Source organism: Macrobrachium nipponense, chromosome 15 (assembly GCF_015104395.2).
Source record: "Macrobrachium nipponense isolate FS-2020 chromosome 15, ASM1510439v2, whole genome shotgun sequence".
Classification (NCBI taxonomy): Eukaryota; Metazoa; Arthropoda; class Malacostraca; order Decapoda; family Palaemonidae; genus Macrobrachium; species Macrobrachium nipponense.
Window position 1 is genome coordinate 76,149,741 of NC_087208.1, and position 25,281 is coordinate 76,175,021.

Consider the following 25,281-nt stretch of genomic DNA (forward strand, 5'->3'; position numbering starts at 1 on the left):
TCACCGAAACCTGTACTATAGTAACTGTTGGTAATTACTGTTAAGTTACTTCTCATGGAGGAGGCCCAGGTTGCATTATCTCAACTACTGAGTTAAGTTAAGAGTAATTCTACTTTTCATGGGACTTTAGCTTTTATATATAATGAGAAGTCACTTTAGATATATACATAGTTGATTCTTGTAGCGTTTGCATTTACAGTACTGTGTGTGCAGATTCAAACTTGCTACTGAATGGCTTCAATAAGTAGCCTTGCCTAATGATTGCTATGATGATTTCACATTATTTTTCATTTTTATGTAAAGCATTCAAATACTGAAGATTTTCACTTGCAGAGTAATTATGACTATTTTTTAATCAGAACTTCGACAACTGGATCAGTCCCCTTTAGTGATGAAAAGAATGCCTTGTAGAATGCCAGTTAGGTCATTGACTACCAACAGAAGTACTTATATAGTGGAAAAATAGATGCATTGCCACATCAGAATTATACTCATAATCAAGAAGCTGTTGCAGTCACTGGGAGAATAGATTCACATCTTAAAGTTACAGTAAAGACATCTTTATCACATAAGTTAAATGTCCATGTCTCCTGAAAAGCAGATACCAGTTCTTCTGATTCACTGGGGGTCATTTTTGTGAAGGCACAGAAACTATGAAATTAATAGATATTAGTTGAATCAGTTTGCTGACATGAGTCATTAAAGCTTAGAAAGAACATAGCTGGTCATTAGCTAGATCTATCTAGGTATCTTACCATAGGACCATAGGTCATTGTGTATGGAATGAATACTGGCTTTTAAAATCAGCAACGATGTAGCAGTGCTTTTGAGTATGGATGAAAGCTGATATAGATACGTATACATCTTGGTACATGAAGCATATACCCCATTTACAACTGGAAAATCAAGATACTATTGTGTAAGGTGATAAAGCACAGTATCAGTGCTGTGCCAGATGTGAAGAATGATATCTGAAAGTTAATCTATTTAATAGTACTGTATGGATTAGATTGTTGGTAAATAGTCTGAGTACAGTACTGGCTGATCTGTGAAAACTAAAGAGACGTACATATGTATTTACTTGTTCATATCATGAATGTGTGTACGGAATCAAAGTATGAGTGCACATCTGTAAATGCAGAACTTGTAACATAATTCATTATAAAAACAAAATACACAATTTTCACAGAATTTTATAACTGAGGATACTGTGTTTGACCTTCAGGTATGCTATCTTGTCAAGATCAGAGTTGGTGTCGTACATTATGATCTTTGTAAACCAAATCAAGTCTGCTAGTGTACTATCTTTGCCTCTGCCGCTAATGGTCTTTCTCTGGGGTTCACTGAGTATACCAAGACCCACTAAAACCTTTTGGATTGCAGTAATAGCATATACTGAGGTGAGTTGCTGATTGATTGGTTTTGGCTGTAAGCTTGTGAGACAAGCATTTGTCAGCTGTGTTATAGTATTGACAGGTGTTAGAAGCATTTTATTGGTCATGCAGATATTAGTTTTTGGCTTTCTGTAATTTTAACTGCTGACAAAACTATCTCAATAAAGTTCTGTAAGTTACAGATAAAGCAAAGGAAGTTGAATACCATGTCGTGTGGTCATTTTTCATTATTGTAGTTTTTGAAATATGAAGCTGACATTTGTTTACAAAATGTTTTTCTTCTACTTTCAGCTGATTGTGTTGGTAAAGTACCTATTTCAGTTTGACTTCTTCCCATGGAATCAGATGGAAAGACTTAATGCCCCATTTTGGCCTCCTAGAATCATTGGTGTAGAGAAGAAGAACCGATATGCTGTTTATGACTTGGCTGTCCTCCTGGTCGTCTTTTTCCACAGGTCTTTTTTCCACATTTTAAAAAGTTATTTATACTATTAGAATATATATCCATACAAGACTTTCTGGCTGATATGATCTCTTTTCGTTGTTTACTGTCAATAGTGTTGTATTATAACATTAAATGTACATATTTAAGATTTTCTGTGACTTAATCATTTGCTATAATTACAGGTTCATGTTAAAGAGTTTAGGTTTGTGGAAGGAATCATCTGATGTGAGTTCTCCAAAGTCATCAGACTCTTCTCCATCTCATTCATCACATTCCTCATTTACCCAAAGTCGTACTTCATCCTCAGCACAGCCTCTTACAGGAGGGAAAAAACCAGACGACTCAACAACCTCAGGTCCTACATCCAAAGAGGATAGCTCTCATCTTTCCCAGTCAGGTGATGGCTCCATATTATCCTATACAAAAGATACATCCTTGCTATCAAAGGACACTAGAGAGAGCTCTTTATCATCTAAGGATACAAAAGACAGTTCACTTACTTCTAAAGAAATCAAGGATGGTCTTTAGCATCTAATGCAAAAGAGAGTTCAGTGGTATCTAATGTTAAAGATATGTCCCTCATCTCAAATGCCAAGGACACCTCTCTACTCTCTCAAACAAAGGATAGCTCTTTGCCTGTTAATACCAAAGAGAGCTCCCTGACTTGGCAAGAAGATGAGAGCTCACTTCTTTTGAACATAAATGATGACTCTCTCATGTCAAGGGCATCTGAACCATTACCTTACTCAACTCCAAGACATTACCGACAACTTTCTGAAGATGGGAGATCCGTCACAACCCGTTCTGGTTCTGATGTATCCAGGCCCTCACGTCACAGGTCAGGCAGTGAAATTGCTTACCGACAAACCTGGTCACCATATCAATCACACAGCCGTCAGTCATCCCTTGTGTCTCAGGTCTGGATAAGCTTACTGTATGCAATAGTTATATAACTTTTATTTTATGTGCATGTACTAACTTTCAGTTTCAGTTTATAATGTAAACTGTATACGACAATTACAGGGCTCAATAGGCCATGCTTTTGTGTTTTCTCTTACTTTTACTAGTACTGTAGTGTGTCCGAAGAGTTCACAAGTACTGAATTATCAATATTATCTTAATCTTGAGTACTAATTTGACATTGGTTTTAAGAATATTAATCAACTGAGATGATGTTTATTTACACAAATGTAAGGTACTATTTAGAAGTGATTTTGGTCAATCATATGATGTCCCAATAGCCGCTATTTTACATTTTGTAGGTACCTGGAGGGGCAGCATACGTGCGTTCATCTTCTCTGGTATCAAGACCTCACCATCGACGTCACTTATCTGAAGGGTCTCGTGTGTCATTTAGTCAGAGACCTTTGTCCATTACATCTTACTGCACTCATTTATCACTGTCTCAAGCTTCAGAATCTGTTCATGTAACATGTGCAGCTTGTAACCTGCAAGCTCTGAAGGACTTCCAAAAACCTGATATGGAAGAAGTCAAGGAGAATATCCAACAGCTGCCAAAGTTAGCTAAAGGAGGGTAAGTGTACAAAAAAAGGTTGGCTGAATATGGCATTTAGTTGATGGGAAAAGTGGCAGACCGCACTAGGGCAGAGTTTATCAATGATCCTTACAAAGAACAGGATCCCCCAGCATTACTTTGACTCCAGAAAAGTTAAGTATACATATCTTAGTTTAACCAGACCACTGAGCTGATTAACAGCGCTCATACGGCTGACCTGAAGGATTATGGTAGATATTTTTACGCGTCTAGGAACCAATTGGTCACCTAGCAACGGGACCTACAGCTCATTGTGGGATCTGAACCACATTATTTTGAGAAATTATTTCCTAATCACCCGAAACAAATTCCTCTGATTCCTCATTGGTAGAGCGGGGAATCGAACTCGGAATTACTTAATCGGTAGACAGACATGTAAACCACTCATCCAACGAGGAATTCCAAAGGTTCATGGGGCCGTTGCTCTTCATAGCAGGTCTGTGTAACGTCTTAGGCAAGTTTCTGTAACAATTGGTGATTTTTACAGTGCTGGGGTGTTAATCATATGCTCAACCCTCCTCCTTTTTCCTAGCTTTGGACAAGCAATAGAGAAGAAATTCTATTGACAAAATTTTTTACCAATACAGTATTACAAAATGTATGTTTAAGATGGATGAGGAGATTATCTGGTGAATGGTTGCGGCATTTCAAGGGCCCCTAGCAATCCACTTTTGTAGTTAGCTCCACTCTATACGTATAACTTCATGGCACCTTTTTCAAATGGAGGGATTTTGTGTATGTAGTATTTTGGCACAAAGCCCAAGAAGGACTGAAGAAGTCAAGTTCAGTAAATGCAGCAACAGGCAAGGAAATGCTAAGCTTTATTGATATCAGCAATTGAAAAAGTATGGTATAAATTTTAAGTAACTTGTATGTGTATGAATTTTTTCCTGTGAACAAGCACACAAGCTGATTGTACTTCCCTTTGTAAATTAACGTTATTCTGGGCATGCTCTTTATTTTATGAGAGGGATGACCAGCGTTAATCCAGAGAAACTCTATGTTGTTTATGCTCAAATACTTTCTTTACAAATGCATCACTTTGACCATTGATGCATCAGGATTCGTCTATGTAAAATGATGCTAATCTTCTAAGACACTAGAGTTACTTATTTGCACTATACTCCCACCCCCCAGAAAAAAAAACAGAAGCCACAAGACATATTAGCAGAGTCGTATTTTGACAGAGATCTATGAGTAAACTGCCAACTTGCCCTTTGCTTCAGCTGTGAACTGCACAAGCATGATGTGTCTAACCCAATACATGCTCCTGCTGGTTGTTTTTGTTTGTCCTAAAGCCAAGCAAAATGGACAGAGGCAGGACAATTTTTTACTCGGACAAAATGTCCAAATACTTAATTGTATGAGTTGAGAGCCATATGAGTCACTGAGGTACCATTATACATTCATTATAAATTAATTGAAACCTTTAAAAACTGTATTCTTAGATGTAGGGAGTTTGGTATTAATACTTAGTTTTTATATTTCAGCGCTCACCAACTGGTAAGCAAAGTCCGTGGTTTCTTGAATGATCTTCTAAACCAGGACTCTCAGGTGTCAGTGGACGTTTATGCTTACATGTTTTTCTGTGACTTCTTCAACTTCTTCGTACTCATCTTTGGATTCTCTGCATTTGGTGTAAGTAGATTACAGTAAGGGAACTTTCTAGTTTAAAGGATTTACATGGTCAAAGCCCTCACTTGTTCCAGGAAATGTCCCATGACTTGAAACGGTAAAAGGACCTTAACAGTTGATTTTTCTATTACCTAGATATGATTCCAGAAACAATAGCTATTTAGTTTCAAGTCTTCCTCATGCATTTTTTTTTTTTTTTTTTTTTTTTTTTTTTTTGTGCTCTATCACAGTCCTCCAATTCGACTGGGTGGTATTTATAGTATCGGGTTCCGGGTTGCATCCTGCCTCCTTAGGAGTCCATCACTTTTCTTACTATGTGCGGCGTTTCTAGGATCACACTCATCTGCATGAGTCTTGGAGCTACTTTAGCCTCTAGTTCTTCTAAATTCCTTTTCAGGGACCTTGGGATCGTGACTAGTGCTCCTATGATTATGGGTACGATTTCCACTGGCATATCCCATATCCTTCTTATTTCTATTTTCAGATCTTGATACTTATCCATTTTTTCCCTCTCTTTCTCTTCAACTCTGGTGTCCCATGGTATTGCGACATCAATGAGTGATACTTTCTTCTTGACTTTGTCAATCAACGTCACGTCTGGTCTGTTTGCACGTATCACCCTATCCGTCCTGATGCCATAGTCCCAGAGGATCTTTGCGTGATCGTTTTCTATCACTCCCTCAGGTTGGTGCTTGTACCACTTATTACTGCAAGGTAGCTGATGTTTCTTGCACAGGCTCCAGTGGAGGAATTTTGCCACTGAATCATGCCTCTTTTTGTACTGGTTCTGTGCAAGTGCCGGGCATTCGCTTGCTATGTGGTTTATGGTTTCATTTTTCTTATTGCACTTCCTACATATGGGAGAGATGTTATTTCCGTCTATCGTTCTTTGAACATATCTGGTTCTTAGGGCCTGATCTTGTGCCGCTGTTATCATTCCTTCAGTTTCCTTCTTTAGCTCTCCCCTCTGTAGCCATTGCCATGTGTCATCGCTGGCTAGTTCTTTAGTCTGTCTCATGTATTGTCCGTGCATTGGTTTGTTGTGCCAGTCCTCTGTTGTCTGTCATTCTCCTGTGTCTGTATATTTCTTGGTCTTCGTCTACTTTTATTAGTCCTTCTTCCCATGCACTCTTTAGCCACTCGTCTTTACTGGTTTTCAGATATTGCCCCAGTGCTCTGTTCTCGATGTTGACGCAGTCCTCTATACTTAGTAGTCCTCTCCCTCCTTCCTTTCGTGTTATGTATAGTCTGTCCGTATTTGCTTTTGGGTGTAGTGCTTTGTGTATTGTCGTATGTTTCCTCGTTTTCTGGTCTATGCTGCGAAGTTCTGCCTTCCTCCATTCCACTATTCCTGCGCTGTATCTGATTACTGGCACTGCCCATGTGTTTATGGCTTTTATCATATTTCTGGCGTTGAGTTTTGACTTGAGTATCGCCTTGAGTCTCTGCATATATTCTTTCCTGATCGTGTCCTTCATCTCTTGGTGTTTTATATCCCCTCCTTCCATTATTCCCAGGTATTTGTATCCTGTGTCATCTATGTGTTTGATGTTGCTCCCATCTGGTAGCTTTATCCCTTCAGTTCTCGTTACTTAGTTATTATTATTATTATTATTATTATTATTATTGATTATTCATTATTATTATTATGTATTATTAGTATTTATTATTATTTATTTAAAATTAATTCTTATTAAATTATTATACAGTATGAATTATAATTTTGGAAGAATGAAATGTAGTAAGAGTATAACACATCTAGGAAGAAGTCACATACATTCCAAAGTGGAACATTGGCTATATAAAGTGTTTTGAAGTCGCTATGCTGTAGAGTTGTCGCATTCTAAGTACTGTAAACACTTTCCTACATCTCCCTTTATAGTTCAAATGCTCTAAAATCATTAATGTTTATATTTCAGCATATTTTATTAATTCTGTAATTAAAAAGGCTATATGGAACTTATTTTTTTTTTCTATTTCAGACTCAGCAAGGAGATGGTGGAGTTAGTGCATATTTAGAGGAGAACCGTGTTCCAATTCCTTTTCTGGTCATGCTCATCCTTCAGTTTGGTCTCATCATCATTGACAGGGCATTGTTTCTCAGGAAGTTTATAATCGGCAAGCTCATTTTTCAGGTGTGTGCAAACTGAGGTATTAATGATTTTAGTCTTTCAAAAGATAAAATAGGTGTTGCCCATTCTTTACCCATCTAATTCACTTAACCAGCCCTAGCTTCATACCACCGTTTCTCTTTCAACCAGATAAGGGCTCTTAATCAAGTGGATTTGGTATGATAACATTACCAACTATATTTTAGTCTTTCCATGAAACCAGCACATATATATATGTATATGTATATATATATATGTATATATATCTTACGAGACAAGAGTCTCGTATCACATTTGGTAAGCGTTAAGCCAAAGCAGAAGGCAAACTAAGTCTGGTAACACATTCTCCTCCCCTCCCCCTCTCTCTCTCCTGATACCCAACTCTGGCAATAGCCTTCCTCTCTCTCTCTCTCTCTCTCTCTCTCTCTCTCTCTCTCTCTCTCAATAACCTCCACTCCATTTCATTAGGTCATCAAATCAGAGTTGGAACTACAAAAATATACGTTTATTCAAAGTAAAGCACTAATTGAATAACTCAGATTCTTACAGGATAATTATATGGAATGATAACTCATAGTTCAAGTTACTCAGATAACCCCCCGGTATTTTAAGTCTATAAAGTAATAGGCAAACACCAATTATCTCTTCTCCAAAATATAGTTCCCTCCACACAGTACATAGTCCCCCTCACTAGATCCGCCTGTTAAAAGACAGGAGGGACACTGATAAGCATACACAATTGTAAAGACAAAGTCAAAAGATTAAATGAAATAGAACAACTTTGCAAAACATCAAAATTACAGACAAGCCATATCTTTGGCTAAAGCACAGTAACTCTTACCCATTGCAGCCCAGAATCTCACTCACAAAGATAAAAACACATTATAAAGCCATCCAGGCTCTTTCGAGGTAGGCTATCTCCAAATGTGGCGACAGAGGAGGAGGACACACGGCAGAAAACTTGTACGTACGTACACTTAACTTTACGAAACACATTAAAAAATGTCAGGAAACATAAAGATTAAACCTTACGAAACACATTAACAAATGACACAAAACCGTAACACTTAACTTTACAAAAAACTTAAAATTAAAATTTTTTTTTTTTTTTTTACATTTTTTTTTTTTTTTTTTTTTTTTTACTTTATTATACTTTACGTTTTTTTTTTTTTTTTTTTTTTACAAAATGTCAATTTTTTCACCACTTTCCACTTTCTGTTTTTTCGTAGTATCACTTGGATCTTCCTGTTTGCTTACTCCTACTAAAGGCCTCTTTAAAAAAATAACTATCCAAGGAAGATTGCTTCTGCCTGCTTTTGACAATGTTTCTGAAATGACTCAGGCAAACATCATCGAACTGCGCAAGCATATGACCTGTGTAAGCCTTTTCGGGGTGCCTTTTCTACAAATGATTGCACCTTATGAAAAGCAGCTAGAGCATCCTTAATTTCTACCGTTGTCATAAGGTCATCCTCCTCCTCCTCGCCGCTGCTAGAGAACTCTTCTTGAACGACATTATGTTGCATGGCCTCCAACTCCTTCAGGTCATCCGTCGTAAGCTCCTCTTGGTGCTCCTCGAGAAGGTCATTGATGTTGTCCTCGTCAACGACCAGCCCCATGGACTTGCCAAGTGCAACGATCTCATCAAGATCTGGTTGCGAAACAGTTTCGATCGTCAACTGTTTCTGAATCTGCACCAGCTTCGCCCACATCGAATCCCTCAAAGTCTCGGGCAGATATGGCATCAGGCCAGAGTTTCCTCCACGAAGAGTTCAAGGTTTGCCTCGAAACCTCCTGCCAAGCTTGATCGATGTGTCGGATGCATATTACAATATCAAAATGCTCCTTCCAAAATTTACGCAAGGTGAGGTTTGTGGTATCTGTGATGTCAAAACATCACTTGAAAAGATGTTTTCATACATTCAACTTACCTGTCAGATATATACATAGCTATCGACTCCGTCGTCCCCGACAGAAATTCAAATTTCGCGGCACTCGCTACAGGTAGGTCAGGTGATCTACCGCCCTGCTCTGGGTGGCAGGACTAGGAACCATTCCCGTTTTCTAATCAGATTCTCTCTGTCGCCGGTGGTATCAACATTGTTGTTACTTCCTCCTGACTAGAATTCTTTTTTCACAACGCTTTTGATCATCTCTCGCTGATATTTGGTGACGTACTTGGATCGTTGTTTGGCATTCGCTATCGTGGACTGTTTTTTGGACTTGGTTTTGGAATTCGTGAATATGTCTGACTCTAGTGTTAGTTTCAGAGTGTGTGTGAATGAGGGCTGTAAGGTGAGGATTCCGAAAGCTTCGGTAGATCCTCACACTACATGCAGTGGTTGTAGAATGGTTGAATGCTCGATTGAGAATACGTGTAACGAGTGTGAGAAACTGAGTGCGCAAGAGTGGAAGAATCTAACTTCTTACTTGAAGAAGTTAGAGAAAGATAGAGAGAGGAAGGCGGCTTACAAAACCCGCAGAATGTCTACATCTCGTGATTTACTGTCTAGTTCTGTAGCTTCTTCCTCTGATAATCATGCCCATTCTGTTTCAGCCCGTTCACAAATTGCTAATCCCTCTTAGTTCTTGCTTTCGGAAATAGCGGAACTCAGAGCTTCCCTTCAGAAAATGCAGGAAAAAATGGCAGCATTGGAAGGTAAGGAAAGTGAATGTGGTTTCGCTAGTGATAATTAGTGGTCCCCAGTGTAGTGGAGGGGGCGTCTGGTCGTCTCTGCGACGCTCCCCAGGCCTAGACCTCTTCCAGCTCCCTGGCCCGGAGGAGAAGGAAAGTTGAAAGCCGTACGGGGGTTGTGGAGAATCCCCAACGATCAGGCGTCCCTTCTGGCAGAATCTATCATATCACAAACTGCCAAGGACCGCTATAGGAAAAAAGCGTCCTTCGAGAGTGCTTTCGTCTTCTAGTTCGCCCTCTCCGAGAAGAGAGGATGGAAGGAGTCGAAACTTTCCCGTCCCGCTGAAGAGAGTATGAAAAGAAACATGAGCTCAATTCTAGTCCCGAGCGCTTCTCTGAAGAAGGAGCGCCGTCGGTAATAAAGAAGGCTAGAAAACAATCAGACTCTGGGTCTGGAGGAGATCCTAGAGCGCCTTCCAGATCTCCCTCTCCTGATTCGAAAGATTCCTCAGACCAGGGGGAAAATTTTAAATGAAATATGCAGGAAACAATTAGCCTCGTTGTAGGAGTTCTTTATAAGGAACCTACTCGTAAGAAGGATGATAGGCTTCCTATTAAAAGATCTAAATACCGATCCCCTGTCACGTGCAACGAGCCTTCCAGGGGAGGTGTTCCGCCACCGGCGACCATCCTCCGGCGGGAACGGTGCGTTAGACAGGAGAGAAGTAAGAAAGGAAGTTACTCCTGTCAAGAGTTTGGCTCCAGCCAGGAGCCAGGCTCCGAGTAGGCGCAAAGAGCCAGAGTATTCAGTACAACGTTCAAGATCTTCAACCAAGCGCCAAGAGTTAACTGAAGAAGAAGATCCTGTTAGGAGTAGAGCGCTTGTTAAACGAAAAGTGCCTACCATGATCAATACTCCTACTAAACACCATACGCATTCCAAGGATCAGGAGTATTTGGAGCGACATACTCCTGCCAGGCGCCAGAGTCTTCGGACCTCGATACTCCTCCCAGGCGCCAGGAGTATTCCGAACTTTATACTCCTCCCAGGCGCCAGAGTATTCTGAACTTAATACTCCTCCCAGGCGCCAGGAGTATTCGGAACAATGCGCTCTACCAGAAGCCAGGAGTATTCGAAGCGCGTTGCGCCTGCCAAGCACCAGGAGTATTCCAAACACGTTACTCCATTCCAGGCGAGATACTCCTGCCGTACGCCAGGCGCATTCCCTGCATGAAGAGCCTGGACATCCGACAGAGTCATCCAAGCGTCAATCTTTTAGCAAAGAGAAAGTAACTCTTAGTCCCTCTCCAATTAGTAGTGCTTCTTCAGAAAGGAAGAGAGTAAGGGAAGAAACAGAAGAAAGAAGGGAGCCTTCTCCTTCCGAGCCTATGAACCCAGAAGATGCCTCGGAGGATGAAATGAAGAAGGATTTTCTAATTACAAAGTTCTTTCGTCCCTTCTTTTGGAAGAATATGGAGACTCTTTAACGCCAGCCGCTCCTCCTTCTCCACGCTCTCTGTTTTCGAGCACGAAAACGCACAAGTCTTCCTCTTTCCTAAAAATGAAGCCTGCTATATCTATGAGGAGGGCGCTACAATCTCGACTCCTGGTTCAAGAAGAAGAAGGTTAGGAAGGACAGTCTTTTGTAATATGCCCCCGCTAAACTTACAGGAAGATGGCATTTGGTACGAAACGGGAGAAAATATGGGATTGTCTCTGTCCGTTTCAGCTGAGTCAGACTTCTCGAGTTTAGTAGACTCATCGAGAAGACACGCCTTGAATTCTTCAGCAAAAGAATAACATGGGGTCTTTCGGAAACGGACCACCTCCTCAAAGGGCTTTTTCACACTTTAGAAGTTTTTAACTTCTTAGATTGGTCCCTTGGGGTTCTTGCCAAGAAGTCTCATGAAAAGGAACAACTGGACCCAGAAACCCTAAATAGCATCCTCACATGCATTGATAAAATGGCTGTTCAGGATGGATCGGCTGAAGTATGCTCCCTCTTTGGTGCAGGAGTTTTAAAGAAGAGGGCGGTTCACAGTGCTTTCCTCACGAAGGCCGTCTCTCCTTCGCAAGATCCGCCTTATTGTTGCGCCTCTCTCAGAACATCTTTTCATACATTCAACTTACCTGTCAGATATATACATAGCTATCGACTCCGTCGTCCCCGACAGAAATTCAAATTTTGCGGCACTCGCTACAGGTAGGTCAGGTGATCTACCGCCCTGCTCTGGGTGGCAGGACTAGGAACCATTCCCGTTTTCTAATCAGATTCTCTCTGTCGCCGGTGGTATCAACATTGTTGTTACTTCCTCCTGACTAGAATTCTTTTTTCACAACGCTTTGATCATCTCTCGCTGATATTTGGTGACGTACTTGGATCGTGTTTGGCATTCGCTATCGTGGACTGTTTTTTGGACTTGGTTTGGAATTCGTGAATATGTCTGACTCTAGTGTTAGTTCAGAGTGTGTGTGAATGAGGGCTGTAAGGTGAGGATTCCGAAAGCTTCGGTAGATCCTCACACTACATGCAGTGGTTGTAGAATGGTTGAATGCTCGATTGAGAATACGTGTAACGAGTGTGAGAAACTGAGTGCGCAAGAGTGGAAGAATCTAACTTCTTACTTTAAGAAGTTAGAGAATTGATAGAGAGAGGAAGGTGGCTTACAAAACCCGCAGAATGTCCTACATCTCGTGATTTACTGTCTAGTTCTGTAGCTTCTTCCTCTGATAATCATGCCCATTCTGTTTCAGCCCGTTCACAAATTGCTAATCCTCTAGTTCTGCTTCGGAAATAGCGGAACTCAGAGCTTCCCTTCAGAAAATGCAGGAAAAAATGGCAGCATTGGAAGGTAAGGAAAGTGAATGTGGTTTCGCTAGTGATATTAGTGTCCCCAGTGTAGTGGAGGGGCGTCTGGTCGTCGTCTGCGACGCTCCCAGGCCTAGACCTCTTCCAAGCTCCCTGGCCCGGAGGAGAAGGAAAGTTGAAAGCCGTTACGGGGGTTTGTGGAGAATCCCAACGATCAGGCGTCCCTTCGGCAGAATCTATCATATCACAAACCTGCCAAGGACCGCTATAGGAAAAGCGTCCTTCGAGAGTGCTTTTCGTCTTCTAGTTCGCCCTCTCCGAGAGAGGATGGAAGGAGTCGAAACTTTCCCGTCCGCTGAAGAGGAGTATGAAAAGAACATGAGCTCAATTCTAGTCCCGAGCGCTTCTCTGAAGAAGGAGCGCCTTCGGTAATAAAGAAGGCTGGAAAACAATCAGACTCTGGGTCTGGAGGAGATCCTAGAGCGCCTTCCAGATCTCCCTCTCCTGATTCGAAAGATTCCTCAACCAGGAAAATTTTAATGAATATGCAGGAACAATTAGCCTCGTTGGTAGGAGTTCTTTATAAGAACCTACTCGTAAGAAGGATGATAGGCTTCCTATTAAAAGATCTAAATACCGATCCCCTGTCACGTGCAACGAGCCTTCCAGGGGAGGTGTCGCACAGGCGACCATCTCCGGCGGAACGGTGCGTTAGACAGGAGAGAAGTAAGGAAAGAAGTTACTCCTGTCAAGAGTTTGGCTCCAGCCAGGAGCCAGGCTCCGAGTAGGCGCAAAGAGCCAGAGTATTCAGTACAACGTTCAAGATCTTCAACCAAGCGCCAAGAGTTTAACTGAAGAAGAAGATCCTGTTAGGAGTAGAGCGCTTGTTAAACGAAAAGTGCCTACCATGATCAATACTCCTACTAAACACCATACGCATTCCAAGGATCAGGAGTATTTGGAGCGAACATACTCCTGCCAGGCGCCAGGAGTCCTTCGGACCTCGATACTCCTCCAGGCGCCAGGAGTATTCCGAACTTTATACTCCTCCCAGGCGCCAGGAGTATTCTGAACTTAATACTCCTCCCAGGCGCCAGGAGTATTCCGAACTTTATACTCCTCCCAGGCGCCAGGAGTATTCTGAACTTAATACTCCTCCCAGGCGCCAGGAGTATTCGGAACAAGATGCGCCTACCAGAAGCCAGGAGTATTCGAAGCGCGTTGCGCCTGCCAAGCACCAGGAGTATTCCAAACACGTTACTCCTTCCAGGCGAGATACTCCTGCCGTACGCCAGGCGCATTCCCTGCATGAAGAGCCTGACATCCGACAGGAGTCATCCAAGGCGTCAATCTTTTAGCAAAGAGAAAGTAACTCTTAGTCCCTCTCTCCAATTAGTAGTGCTTCTTCAGAAAGGAAGAGAGTAAGGGAAGAAACAGAAGTAAAGAAGGGAGCCTTCTCCTTCCGAGCCTATGGAACCAGAAGATGCCTCGGAGGATGAAATGAAGAAGGATTTTCTAATTACAAAGTTCTTTCGTCCCTTCTTTTGGAAGAATATGGAGACTCTTTAACGACCAGCCGCTCCCCTTCTCCACGCTCTCTGTTTTCGAGCACGAAAACGCACAAGTCTTCCTCTTTCCTAAAAATGAAGCCTGCTATATCTATGAGGAGGGCGCTACAATCTCGACTCCTGGTCAAGAAGAAGAAGGAGTTAGGAAGGGACAGTCTTTTGTATGCCTCCCGCTAAACTTACAGGGAGGAGAGGCATTTGGTACGAAACGGGAGAAAATATGGGATTGTCTCTGTCCGTTTCAGCTGAGTCAGACTTCTCGAGTTTAGTAGACTCATCGAGAAGACACGCCTTGAATTCAGCAAAAGTAACATGGGGTCTTTCGGAAACGGACCACCTCCTCAAATGGGCTTTTTCACACTTTAGAAGTTTTTAACTTCTTAGATTGGTCCCTTGGGGTTCTTGCCAAGAAGTCTCATGAAAAGGAACAACTGGACCCAGAAACCCTAAATAGCATCCTCACATGCATTGATAAGGCTGTTCAGGATGGATCGGCTGAAGTATGCTCCCTCTTTGGTGCAGGAGTTTTAAAGAAGAGGGCGGTTCACAGTGCTTTCCTCACGAAGGCCGTCTCTCCTTCGCAAAGATCCGCCTTATTGTTTGCGCCTCTCTCAGAACATCTTTTCATACATTCAACTTACCTGTCAGATATATACATAGCTATCGACTCCGTCGTCCCCGACAGAAATTCAAATTTTGCGGCACTCGCTACAGGTAGGTCAGGTGATCTACCGCCCTGCTCTGGGTGGCAGGACTAGGAACCATTCCCGTTTTCTAATCAGATTCTCTCTGTCGCCGGTGGTATCAACATTGTTGTTACTTCCTCCTGACTAGAATTCTTTTTTCACAACGCTTTTGATCATCTCTCGCTGATATTTGGTGACGTACTTGGATCGTTGTTTGGCATTCGCTATCGTGGACTGTTTTTTGGACTTGGTTTTGGAATTCGTGAATATGTCTGACTCTAGTGTTAGTTTCAGAGTGTGTGAATGAATGGGGACTGTAAGGTGAGGATTCCGAAAGCTTCGGTAGATCCTCACACTACATGCAGTGGTTGTAGAATGGTTGAATGCTCGATTGAGAATACGTGTAACGAGTGTGAGAAACTGAGTGCGCAAGAGTGGAAGAATCTAACTTCTTACTTTAAGAAGTTAGAGAATTGATAGAGAGAGGAAGGTGGCTTACAAAACCCGCAGAATGTCTACATCTCGTGATTTACTGTCTAGTTCTGTAGCTTCTTCCTCTGATAATCATGCCCATTCTGTTTCAGCCCGTTCACAAATTGCTAATCCCTCTAGTTCTGCTTCGGAAATAGCGGAACTCAGAGCTTCCCTTCAGAAAATGCAGGAAAAAATGGCAGCATTGGAAGGTAAGGAAAGTGAATGTGGTTTCGCTAAGTGATATTAGTGGTCCCCAGTGTAGTGGAGGGGGCGTCTGGTCGTCTCTGCGACGCTCCCATGGGCCTAGACCTCTTCCAAGCTCCCTGGCCCGGAGGAGAAGAAAGTTGAAAGCCGTTACGGGGGGTTGTGGAGAATCCCCAACGATCAGGCGTCCCTTCGGCAGAATCTATCATATCACAAACTGCCAAGACCGCTATAGGAAAAGCGTCCTTCGAGAGTGCTTTTCGTCTTCTAGTTCGCCCTCTCCGAGAAGAGGATGGAAGGAGTCGAAAACTTTTCCCGTCCGCTGAGAGGAGTATGAAAGAACATGAGCTCAATTCTAGTCCCGAGCGCTTCTCTGAAGAAGGAGCGCCTTCGGTAATAAAGAAGGCTGGAAAACAATCAGACTCTGGGTCTGGAGGAGATCCTAGAGCGCCTTCCAGATCTCCCTCTCCTGATTCGAAAGATTCCTCAACCAGGAAAATTTTAATGAATATGCAGGAACAATTAGCATCGTTGGTAGGAGTTCTTTATAAGGAGCCTACTCGTAAGAAGGATGATAGGCTTCCTATTAAAAGATCTAAATACCGATCCCCTGTCACGCGCAACGAGCCAGGGTCCAGGGGAGGTGTCGCACAGGCGACCATCTCCGGAGGAACGGTGCGTTAGACAGGAGAGAAGTAAGAAAGGAAGTTACTCCTGTCAAGAGTTTGGCTCCAGCCAGGAGCCAGGCTCCAGGTAGGCGTAAAGAGCCAAAGTATTCAGTACAACGTTCAAGATCTTCAACCAAGCGCCAAGAGTTAACTGAAGAAGAAGATCCTGTTAGGAGTAGAGCGCTTGGTTAAACGAAAAGCGCCTACCATGATCAATACTCCTACTAAACACCATACGCATTCCAAGGATCAGGAGTATTTGGAGCGACATACTCCTGCCAGGCGCCAGGAGCTCGGACCTTCGGATCTCCCCTACGCCAGGAGAAATCGAACTTTATACTCCTCCCAGGCGCCAGGAGTATTCTGAACTTAATACTCCTCCCAGGCGCCAGGAGTATCCGAACTTTATACTCCTCCCAGGCGCCAGGAGTATTCTGTAACTTAATACTCCTCCCAGGCGCCAGGAGTATTCGGAACAAGATGCGCCTACCAGAAGCCAGGAGTATTCGAAACGCGTTGCGCCTGCCAAGCACCAGGAGTATTCCACAAACACGTTACTCCTTCCAGGCGAGATACTCCTGCCGTACGCCAGGCGCATTCCCTGCATGAAGAGCCTGACATCTTACAGGAGTCATCCAAGCGTCAATCTTTTAGCAAAGAGAGAGTAACTCTTAGTCCCTCTCCAATTAGGAGTGCTTCTTCGGAAAGGAAGAGAGTAAGGGAAGAAACAGAAGAAAGAAGGGAGCCTTCTCCTTCCGAGCCTATGAACCCAGAAGATGCCTCGGAGGATGAAATGAAGGAAGGATTTTCTAATTACAAAGTTTCTTTCATCCCTTCTCTTGGAAGAATATGGAGACTCTTTAACGCCAGCCGCTCCTCCTTCTCACTCTCTGTTTTCGAGCACGAAAACGCACAAGTCTTCCTCTTTCCTAAAAATGAAGCCCGCTATATCTATGAGGAGGGCGCTACAATCTCTTGACTCCTGGTTCAAGAAGAAGAAGGAGTTAGGAAGGACAGTCTTTTGTATGCCTCCCGCTAAACTTACAGGGAGGAGAGGCATTTGGTACGAAACGGGAGAAAATATGGATTGTCTCTGTCCGTTTCAGCTGAGTCAGACTCTCGAGTTTAGTAGACTCATCGAGAAGACACGCCTTGAGTTCAGCAAAAGTAACATGGGTCTTTCGGAAACGGACCACCTCCTCAAAGGGCTTTTTCACACTTTAGAAGTTTTTAACTTCTTAGATTGGTCCCTTGGGGTTCTTGCCAAGAAGTCTCATGAAAAGGAACAACTGGACCCAGAAACCCTAAATAGCATCCTCACATGCATTGATAAGGCTGTTCAGGATGGATCGGCTGAAGTATGCTCCCTCTTTGGTGCGGAGTTTTAAAGAAGAGGGCGGTTCACAGTGCTTTCCTCACGAAGGCCGTCCTCTCCTTCGCAAAGATCCGCCTTATTGTTTGCGCCTCTCTCAGAACATCTTTTTTTTTTTCCCTCGCAGTTGGTGAAGGATATTGCCCCATATTCACTGACTGAAAAGGCCACCAGGATCTCCTTAGACAATCCTCAAGGAAAAATAGGCCTGTGGCCAGTGAGGAAAAGAAAGTGGCTCGTCCAGCTCAGCAGCAGCCCTTTTCGAGGAGGCCTTCCAGATAGATCTATCGCCAGAAGGAAGTCAACCGAGAAAAGGGGCAGGTCTTCCTTCCGTCCCTTTTAAGAAGGGAAAGTGAGAAATCTATCCTCCAGACACCTGTAGGAGCCAGGTTACATTTTTCTTTGCGAAGCCTGGGAAGACATAGGATCGAATCCTTGGACGATGTCAATCATCAAGAAGGGTTATTACATCCCATTAAAGGACATTCCTCCCTTGACAACATCACCGAGGGAACTGTCCGCCAGATACAAGGACCCTGTTCTGATGGATACTCTTCGTCAGATGGTGGAACAGATGTGGGACAAAAGAGCAATAGAGCTGGTGCTGGATTGCAGCTCCCGGGGTTTTACAATCGCTTGTTCCTTGTAGCAAAAGCCTCGGGGGGATGGAGACCGGTACTGGATGTAAGTGCGCTGAACAAATTCGTAAAACAACAGTTAAGTTCAGCATGGAAAACGTCTGCTTCAGTCCTTGCAGCACTGCGTCAAGGAGATTGGATGGCGTCCCTAGACCTTCAGGACGCATATTCCCACATCCCGATCCACCATTCGTCGAGGAAGTACCTTCGATTTATGTTCGAGGGAAGAATCTATCAGTTCAGGGCCCTGTGTTTCGCCTTTCCACGGCTCCTCAAGTCTTCACGGACATGATGAAAAATGTATCAAGACATTTACATTTGAAAAGGGATAAAACGTCTCCTGTACCTGGACGACTGGCTCATCAGAGCCAGGTCTCAAAAGCAGTGTTTGGAGGACCTGTCAACAACACTGGAATTGACAAAATCATTGGGATTGATCGTGAACCTCGAGAAGTCTCAGATGATCCCCAGCCAGAACGTGGTTTATCTGGGGATTCAGATGGATTCTCGGGGTTTTCGAGTTTTTCCCTCTCAAGAGAGAATAAGGAAAGGCTGTGCCACAGTATCGAACTTCTTAGGGAAAAGAGCGCACTTCAGCGAGGGAATGGCTGAGCCTTCTGGGACCCTTTCCCTCGCCTCGAACAGTTGTTCTTCCCCTAGGAAGACTACATCTTCGTCCGCTTCAGTTCTTCCTGAGAAGAAGTTGGAGTTGGAAGACAGGACAGTCTCGGACACGTTTCCAATCTCGGAGGAAATAAAAAATCATTTAAAGATGGTGGTTGATTTCCCCTTAAAAGAAAACAAAGGAGATATCCCTGCAAGTACGGAACCCCAAGCCTGACATGTTCAGAACGCGTCGGAGTCGGGCTGGGGTGCAACATTGGGATCCAAAGAAGTGTCAGGCACCTGGTCGGCAGAACAGGTGGTACTGGCACATAAATTGCAAGGAGCTTTTAGCAATTCACCTTGCGCTAAAGAGCTTCGAACACATAGTCAGAGGCAAGGTCGTACAGATAAACTCAGACAATACGGACCGCTCTGGCTTATGTCAAGAAACAAGGAGGGACTCACTCTTTCGCTCTGTACGAGCTGGCAAGAGATCTGTTGATTTGGGCGAAACCAAAGGAAGGTATTCTTCTAACGAGGTTTGTCAAGGGGAGAGGAATGTGAGAGCGGACAGACTGAGCAGGAGGTTCCAGGTCCTTCCCACAGAATGGACACTCCACTCAGAAGTCTGTCAGAGGCCTTTCGGGTACCTTTTGGGGGAAGCCTCAAATAGATCTTTTTCACCACATTCCTCTCCAAAAGGATAGACACATTTTGTGCCCTAGTGGAAGATCCCAGGGCTTATGCAACAGACGCCTTTCTCCTGGACTGGTCAGGGCTTAGATGTTTACGCTTTTCCCCCGTTCAAGATACTGGGGGAAGTAGTCAGAAAATTCGTGGCATCCGAAGGAACCAAAATGACTCTGATTGCTCCGTATTGGCCATCTCAGATTTGGTTCACAGAGGTGATGGAGTGGACAGTGGACTTCCCCAGATCTCTTCCAAACAGAATAGATCTGCTCAAACAACCCCACTTCGAGAGGTACCATCAAAACCTTCCCACTCTTGCTCTGACTGCCTTTCGACTATCGAAAGACTTGTCAGAGCGAGAGGGTTTTCTCACCAGGCAGCAAGCGCAATTGCTAGAGCCGCAGATCATCTACTAGGCGAGTGTACCAATCGAAGTGGGAAGTTTTCAGAAGCTGGTGCAGGTCGAAGAAGCTGTCCTCTTCCAGTACCTCTGTGACCGAAATTGCGGATTTCCTTCTGTTTCTTAGAGAAAAGTCGCATCTCTTCTGTACCGACTATTAAGGGGGGTACAGGAGTATGCTTTCAGCAGTCTTTAGAAACAAGGGATTAGATCTAACGAATGATAAGGATTTGCACGACCTCATTCGTTCCTTCGAAACATCAAAGTCACTTGAACCTAAGGTTCCAAGCTGGAACTTAGATGTGGTTCTTAAATTTCTATCCTCCGAAGAATTTGAACCACCACACACTGCTTCATTTCGTAATATCACTAGAAAGTGTTTGTTTCTGATGTCTCTTGCAACGGCAAAAAGAGTCAGTGAGTTGCACGCCCTTGAATCACGAGACGGCTTCAAAGGAGACTCTGCAATTTGTTCATTCCAGTCTCTCTTCTTGCCAAAAATGAAAACCCTTCGAATCCCTGGCCCAGGAGCTTCGAGGTAAAAGGACTTTCTAGTTTGGTGGGCAGAGAGGCAGAAAGATCCCTTTGCCCAGTCAGAGCTCTTAAATTCTATCTGGACAGGAAGAAGCAGTTTGGGGGTTCGCAAAAAGGTCTTTGGTGCTCAGTAAAAGACCCCAAGAGAGCAATGTCCAAGAACGCCTTAGCCTTCTTTGTTAGAAGTGTTATTACGGAAGCTCATAAGAATTGTCCAGATGATTCTTTAATCTTTTAAGAGTGAGAGCCCACGAAGTTAGGGCAATCGCAACCTCTGTTGCGTTCCAAAGAAATATGTCACTTAAAAAACATTTTGGATGCAACTTATTGGAGATGCAACTCTGTGTTTGCATCTCATTATTTAAAGATGTGACAAAGTTACGTATGAGAAATGTTTTTCTCTAGGTCCGTTTGTGTCAGCACAGACGGTTCTGGGTAAGGGAGCTAACACCGATCCTTAATAATGTATGTAACCCTCTTGTTGGATGTGTTCTTGAGTTTCCTGTGCATGGGAAGTGTAGGTGGGCGAACAGGCGACCTTCACTTCTCACTAGGAGATTGAGTGACAGCTGACTTTTAGAGGGGTACAAAAATTTTTTTTTTTGTATTATTGTATGTGTGGTTATTGAGTTGTGGTGTTTGCTAAGAGTTTGGGGATAGCTCTTGGCAATCTTAGAACTAACACGGGTGTTAGGTTCGGGTGATCGGGATCGGTTGTGTGCTCCTTAAATAAAGGCGTGTTGTCATATAAGCGGATGTGCTCCCATTGACAAATGCCAGTTAGGTTCTGTCGAGTAAGTGATGTGATACCCCATCGACAGATCCACAAGAACTCTTGGCCACAGATCACTATCTCGCTAAGGCTCTTGAGGTGAAGCAGACTCCTAGACAGCAGTCACGAAGTCTTCCACCTGATAAGGTAGGAACCAAGGTCTATAAATACCTACAACATATGTTGTTTACCTGTCTAGTCAGTAGTTAGCTGTCTCTTGCCCTCCACCAAAGGGTGTCAATCAGCTATGTATATATCTGACAGGTAAGTTGAATGTATGAAAATGATATTGTTATGATACAATAAAGTTTCATACATACTTTCCTGGCAGATATATACAATTGAAGACCCACCCAGCCTCCCCGCAGGAGACAGGTGGAAGAGAGAATCTGATTAGAAAACGGGGGGAATGGTTCCTAGTCCTGCCACCCAGAGCAGGGCGGTAGATCACCTGACCTACCTGTAGCGAGTGCCGTGAAATTTGAATTTCTGTCGGGGACGACGGAGTCGATAGCTATGTATATATCTGCCAGGTAAGTATGTATGAAACTTTATTGTATCATAACAATATCATTTTTCCCTCGCAGTTGGTGAAGGATATTGCCCATTCACTGACTGAAAAGGCCACCCAGGATCTCCTTAGACAATCCTCAAGAAAAAATACGCCTGTGGCCAGTGAGGAAAAGAAAGTGGCTTGTCCAGCTCAGCAGCAGCCCTTCGAGGAGGCTTCCAGCTAGACTATACGCCAGAAGGAAGTCAACCGAGAAAAGGGGCAGGTCTTCCTTCCGTCCCTTTAAGAAGGGAAAGTGAGAAATCCATCCTCCAGACACCTGTAGGAGCCAGGTTACATTTCTTTGCGAAAGCCTGGGAAGACATAGGATCGAATCCTTGGACGATGTCAATCATCAAGAAGGGTTATTACATCCCATTAAAGGACATTCCTCCCTTGACAACATCACCGAGGGAACTGTCCGACAAATACAAGGACCCTGTTCTGATGGATACTCTTCGTCAGATGGTGGAACAGATGTGGGACAAAAGAGCAATAGAGCTGGTGCTGGATTGCAGCTCCCCGGGGTTTTACAATCGCTTGTTCCTTGTAGCAAAAGCCTCGGGGGGATGGAGACCGGTACTGGATGTAAGTGCGCTGAACAAATTCGTAAAACAACAGAAGTTCAGCATGGAAACGTCTGCTTCAGTCCTTGCAGCACTGCGTCAAGGAGATTGGATGGCGTCCCTAGACCTTCAGGACGCATATTTCCACATCCCGATCCACCATTCGTCGAGGAAGTACCTTCGATTTATGTTCGAGGGAAAGAATATATCAGTTCAGGGCCCCGTGTTTTCGGCCTTCCTTTCCACGGGCTCCTCAAAAGTCTTGCACGGACGTGATGAAAAATGTATCAAGACATTTACATTTGAAAGGGATAACGTCTCCCTGTACCTGGAGACTGGCTCATCAGAGCCAGGTCTCAAAAGCAGTGTTTGGAGGACCTGTCAACACACTGGAATTGACAAAATCATTGGGATTGATCGTGAACCTCGAGAAGTCTCAGATGATCCCCAGCCAGAACGTGGTTTATCTGGGGATTCAGATGGATTCTCGGGGTTTTCGAGTTTTTCCCTCTCAAGAGAGAATAAGGAAAGGCTGTGCCACAGTATCGAACTTCTTAGGGAAAGAGCGCACTTCAGCGAGGGAATGGCTGAGCCTTCTGGGGACCCTTTCCTCGCTCGAACAGTTCTTTCCCCTAGGAAGACTACATCTTCGTCCGCTTCAGTTCTTCCTGAGAAGAAGTTGGAGTTGGAAGACAGGACAGCTCTCGGACACGTTTCCAATCTCGGAGGAAATAAAAAATCAGTTAAAGTGGTGGTTGATTCCCTTAAAAGAAAACAAAGGAGTATCCCTGCAAGTACGGAACCCAAGCCTGACATTGTTCTCAGACGCGTCGGAGTCGGGCTGGGGTGCAAACATTGGGATCCAAAGAAGTGTCAGGCACCTGGTCAGCAGAACAGGTGTCATGGCACATAAATTGCAAGGAGCTTTTAGCAATTCACCTTGCGCTAAAGAGCTTCGAACACATAGTCAGAGGCAAGGTCGTACAGATAAACTCAGACAATATGACCGCTCTGGCTTATGTCAAGAAACAAGGAGGGACTCACTCTTTCGCTCTGTACGAGCTGGCAAGAGATCTGTTGATTTGGGGGCGAACCAAAGGAAGGTAGTTCTTCTAACGAGGTTTGTCCAAGGGGAGAGGAATGTGAGAGCGGACAGACTGAGCAGGAGGTTCCTCAGGTCCTTCCCACAGAATGGACACTCCACTCAGAAGTCTGTCAGAGCCTTTGGTACCTTTTGGGGGAAGCCTCAAATAGATCTTTTCGCCACATTCCTCTCCAAAAGGATAGACACATTTTGTGCCCTAGTGGAAGATCCCAGGGCTTATGCAACAGACGCCTTTCTCCTGGACTGGTCAGGGCTAGATGTTTACGCCTTTCCCCGTTCAAGATACTGGGGGAAGTAGTAGCAGAAAATTCGTGGCATCCGAAGGAACCAAAATGACTCTGATTGCTCCGTATTGGCCATCTCAGATTTGGTTCACAGAGGTGATGGAGTGGACAGTGGACTTCCCCAGATCTCTTCCAACAGGATAGATCTGCTCAAACAACCCCACTTCGAGAGAGAGGTACCATCAAAACTACCCACTCTTGCTCTGACTGCCTTTCGAACTATCAAAAGACTTGTCAGAGCGAGAGGGTTTTCTCGCCAGGCAGCAAGCGCAATTGCTAGAGCCCGCAGATCATCTACTAGGCGAGTGTACCAATCGAAGTGGGAAGTTTTCAGAAGCTGGTGCAGGTCGAAGAAGCTGTCCTCTTCCAGTACCTCTGTGACCGAAATTGCGGATTTCCTTCCTGTTTCTTAGAGAAAAGTCGCATCTCTCTGTACCGACTATTAAGGGGTACAGGAGTATGCTTTCAGCAGTCTTTAGAAACAAGGGATTAGATCTAACGAATGATAAGGATTTGCATGACCTCATTCGTTCCTTCGAAACATCAAAGTCACTTGAACCTAAGGTTCCAAGCTGGAACTTAGATGTGGTTCTTAAATTTCTATCCTCCGAAGAATTCGAACCACCACACACTGCTTCATTTCGTAATATCACTAGAAAGTGTTTGTTTCTGATGTCTCTTGCAACGGCAAAAAGAGTCAGTGAGTTGCACGCACCTTGAATCACGAGTCGGCTTCAAAGGAGACTCTGCAATTTGTTCATTCCAGTCTCTCTTTCTTGCCAAAAATGAAAACCCTTCGAATCCCTGGCCCAGGAGCTTCGAGGTAAAAGGACTTTCTAGTTTGGTGGGCAGAGAGGCAGAAAGATCCCTTTGCCCAGTTAGAGCTCTTAAATTCTATCTGGACAGGAAGAAGCAGTTGGGGGGTTCGCAAAAAGGTCTTTGGTGCTCAGTAAAAGACCCCAAGAGAGCAATGTCCAAGAACGCCTTAGCCTTCTTTGTTAGTAGTGTTATTACGGAAGCTCATAAGAATTGTCCAGATGATTCTTTTAATCTTTTAAGAGTGAGGAGAGCCCACGAAGTTAGGGCAATCGCAACCTCTGTTGCGTTCCAAAGAAATATGTCACTTAAAAACATTTTAGATGCAACTTATTGGAGATGCAACTCTGTGTTTGCATCTCATTATTTAAAAGATGTGCGAGTACGTATGAGAAATGTTTTTCTCTAGGTCCGTTTGTGTCAGCACAGACGGTTCTGGGTAAGGGAGCTAGCACCGATCCTTAATAATGTATGTAAAAACCCTCTTGTGGATGTGTTCTTGAGTTTCCTGTGCATGGAAGTGTCAGGTGTCGCACAGGCGACCTTCACTTCTCTTCACTAGGAGATCGAGTGACAGCTGACTTTTAGAGGGGTACAAAAATTTTTTTTTTTTTGTATTATTGTATGTGTGGTTATTGAGTTTGTGGTTGTTTGCTAAGAGTTTGGGGATAGCTCTTGGCAATCTTAGAACTAACACGGGTGTTAGGTTCGGGTGATCGGGATCGGTTGTGTGCTCCTTAAATAAAGGCGTGTTGTCATATAA

The 25,281-nt window shown here is 43.7% G+C and overlaps 1 protein-coding gene across 1 annotated transcript in view; it reads left to right on the forward strand.

Moving 5' to 3' along the window:
* Positions 1-25,281, forward strand: part of LOC135195072 (piezo-type mechanosensitive ion channel component-like) — a 347,594-nt gene that overhangs the window by 283,311 nt on the left and 39,002 nt on the right. Inside the window, exons 41-48 of the mRNA XM_064221446.1 lie at positions 1,226-1,400; positions 1,686-1,849; positions 2,022-2,359; positions 2,392-2,393; positions 2,436-2,756; positions 3,102-3,373; positions 4,885-5,032; positions 7,012-7,164. Coding sequence (XP_064077516.1) covers positions 1,226-1,400; positions 1,686-1,849; positions 2,022-2,359; positions 2,392-2,393; positions 2,436-2,756; positions 3,102-3,373; positions 4,885-5,032; positions 7,012-7,164 — 1,573 coding nt within the window. The remainder of the gene's footprint in view (positions 1-1,225; positions 1,401-1,685; positions 1,850-2,021; positions 2,360-2,391; positions 2,394-2,435; positions 2,757-3,101; positions 3,374-4,884; positions 5,033-7,011; positions 7,165-25,281) is intronic.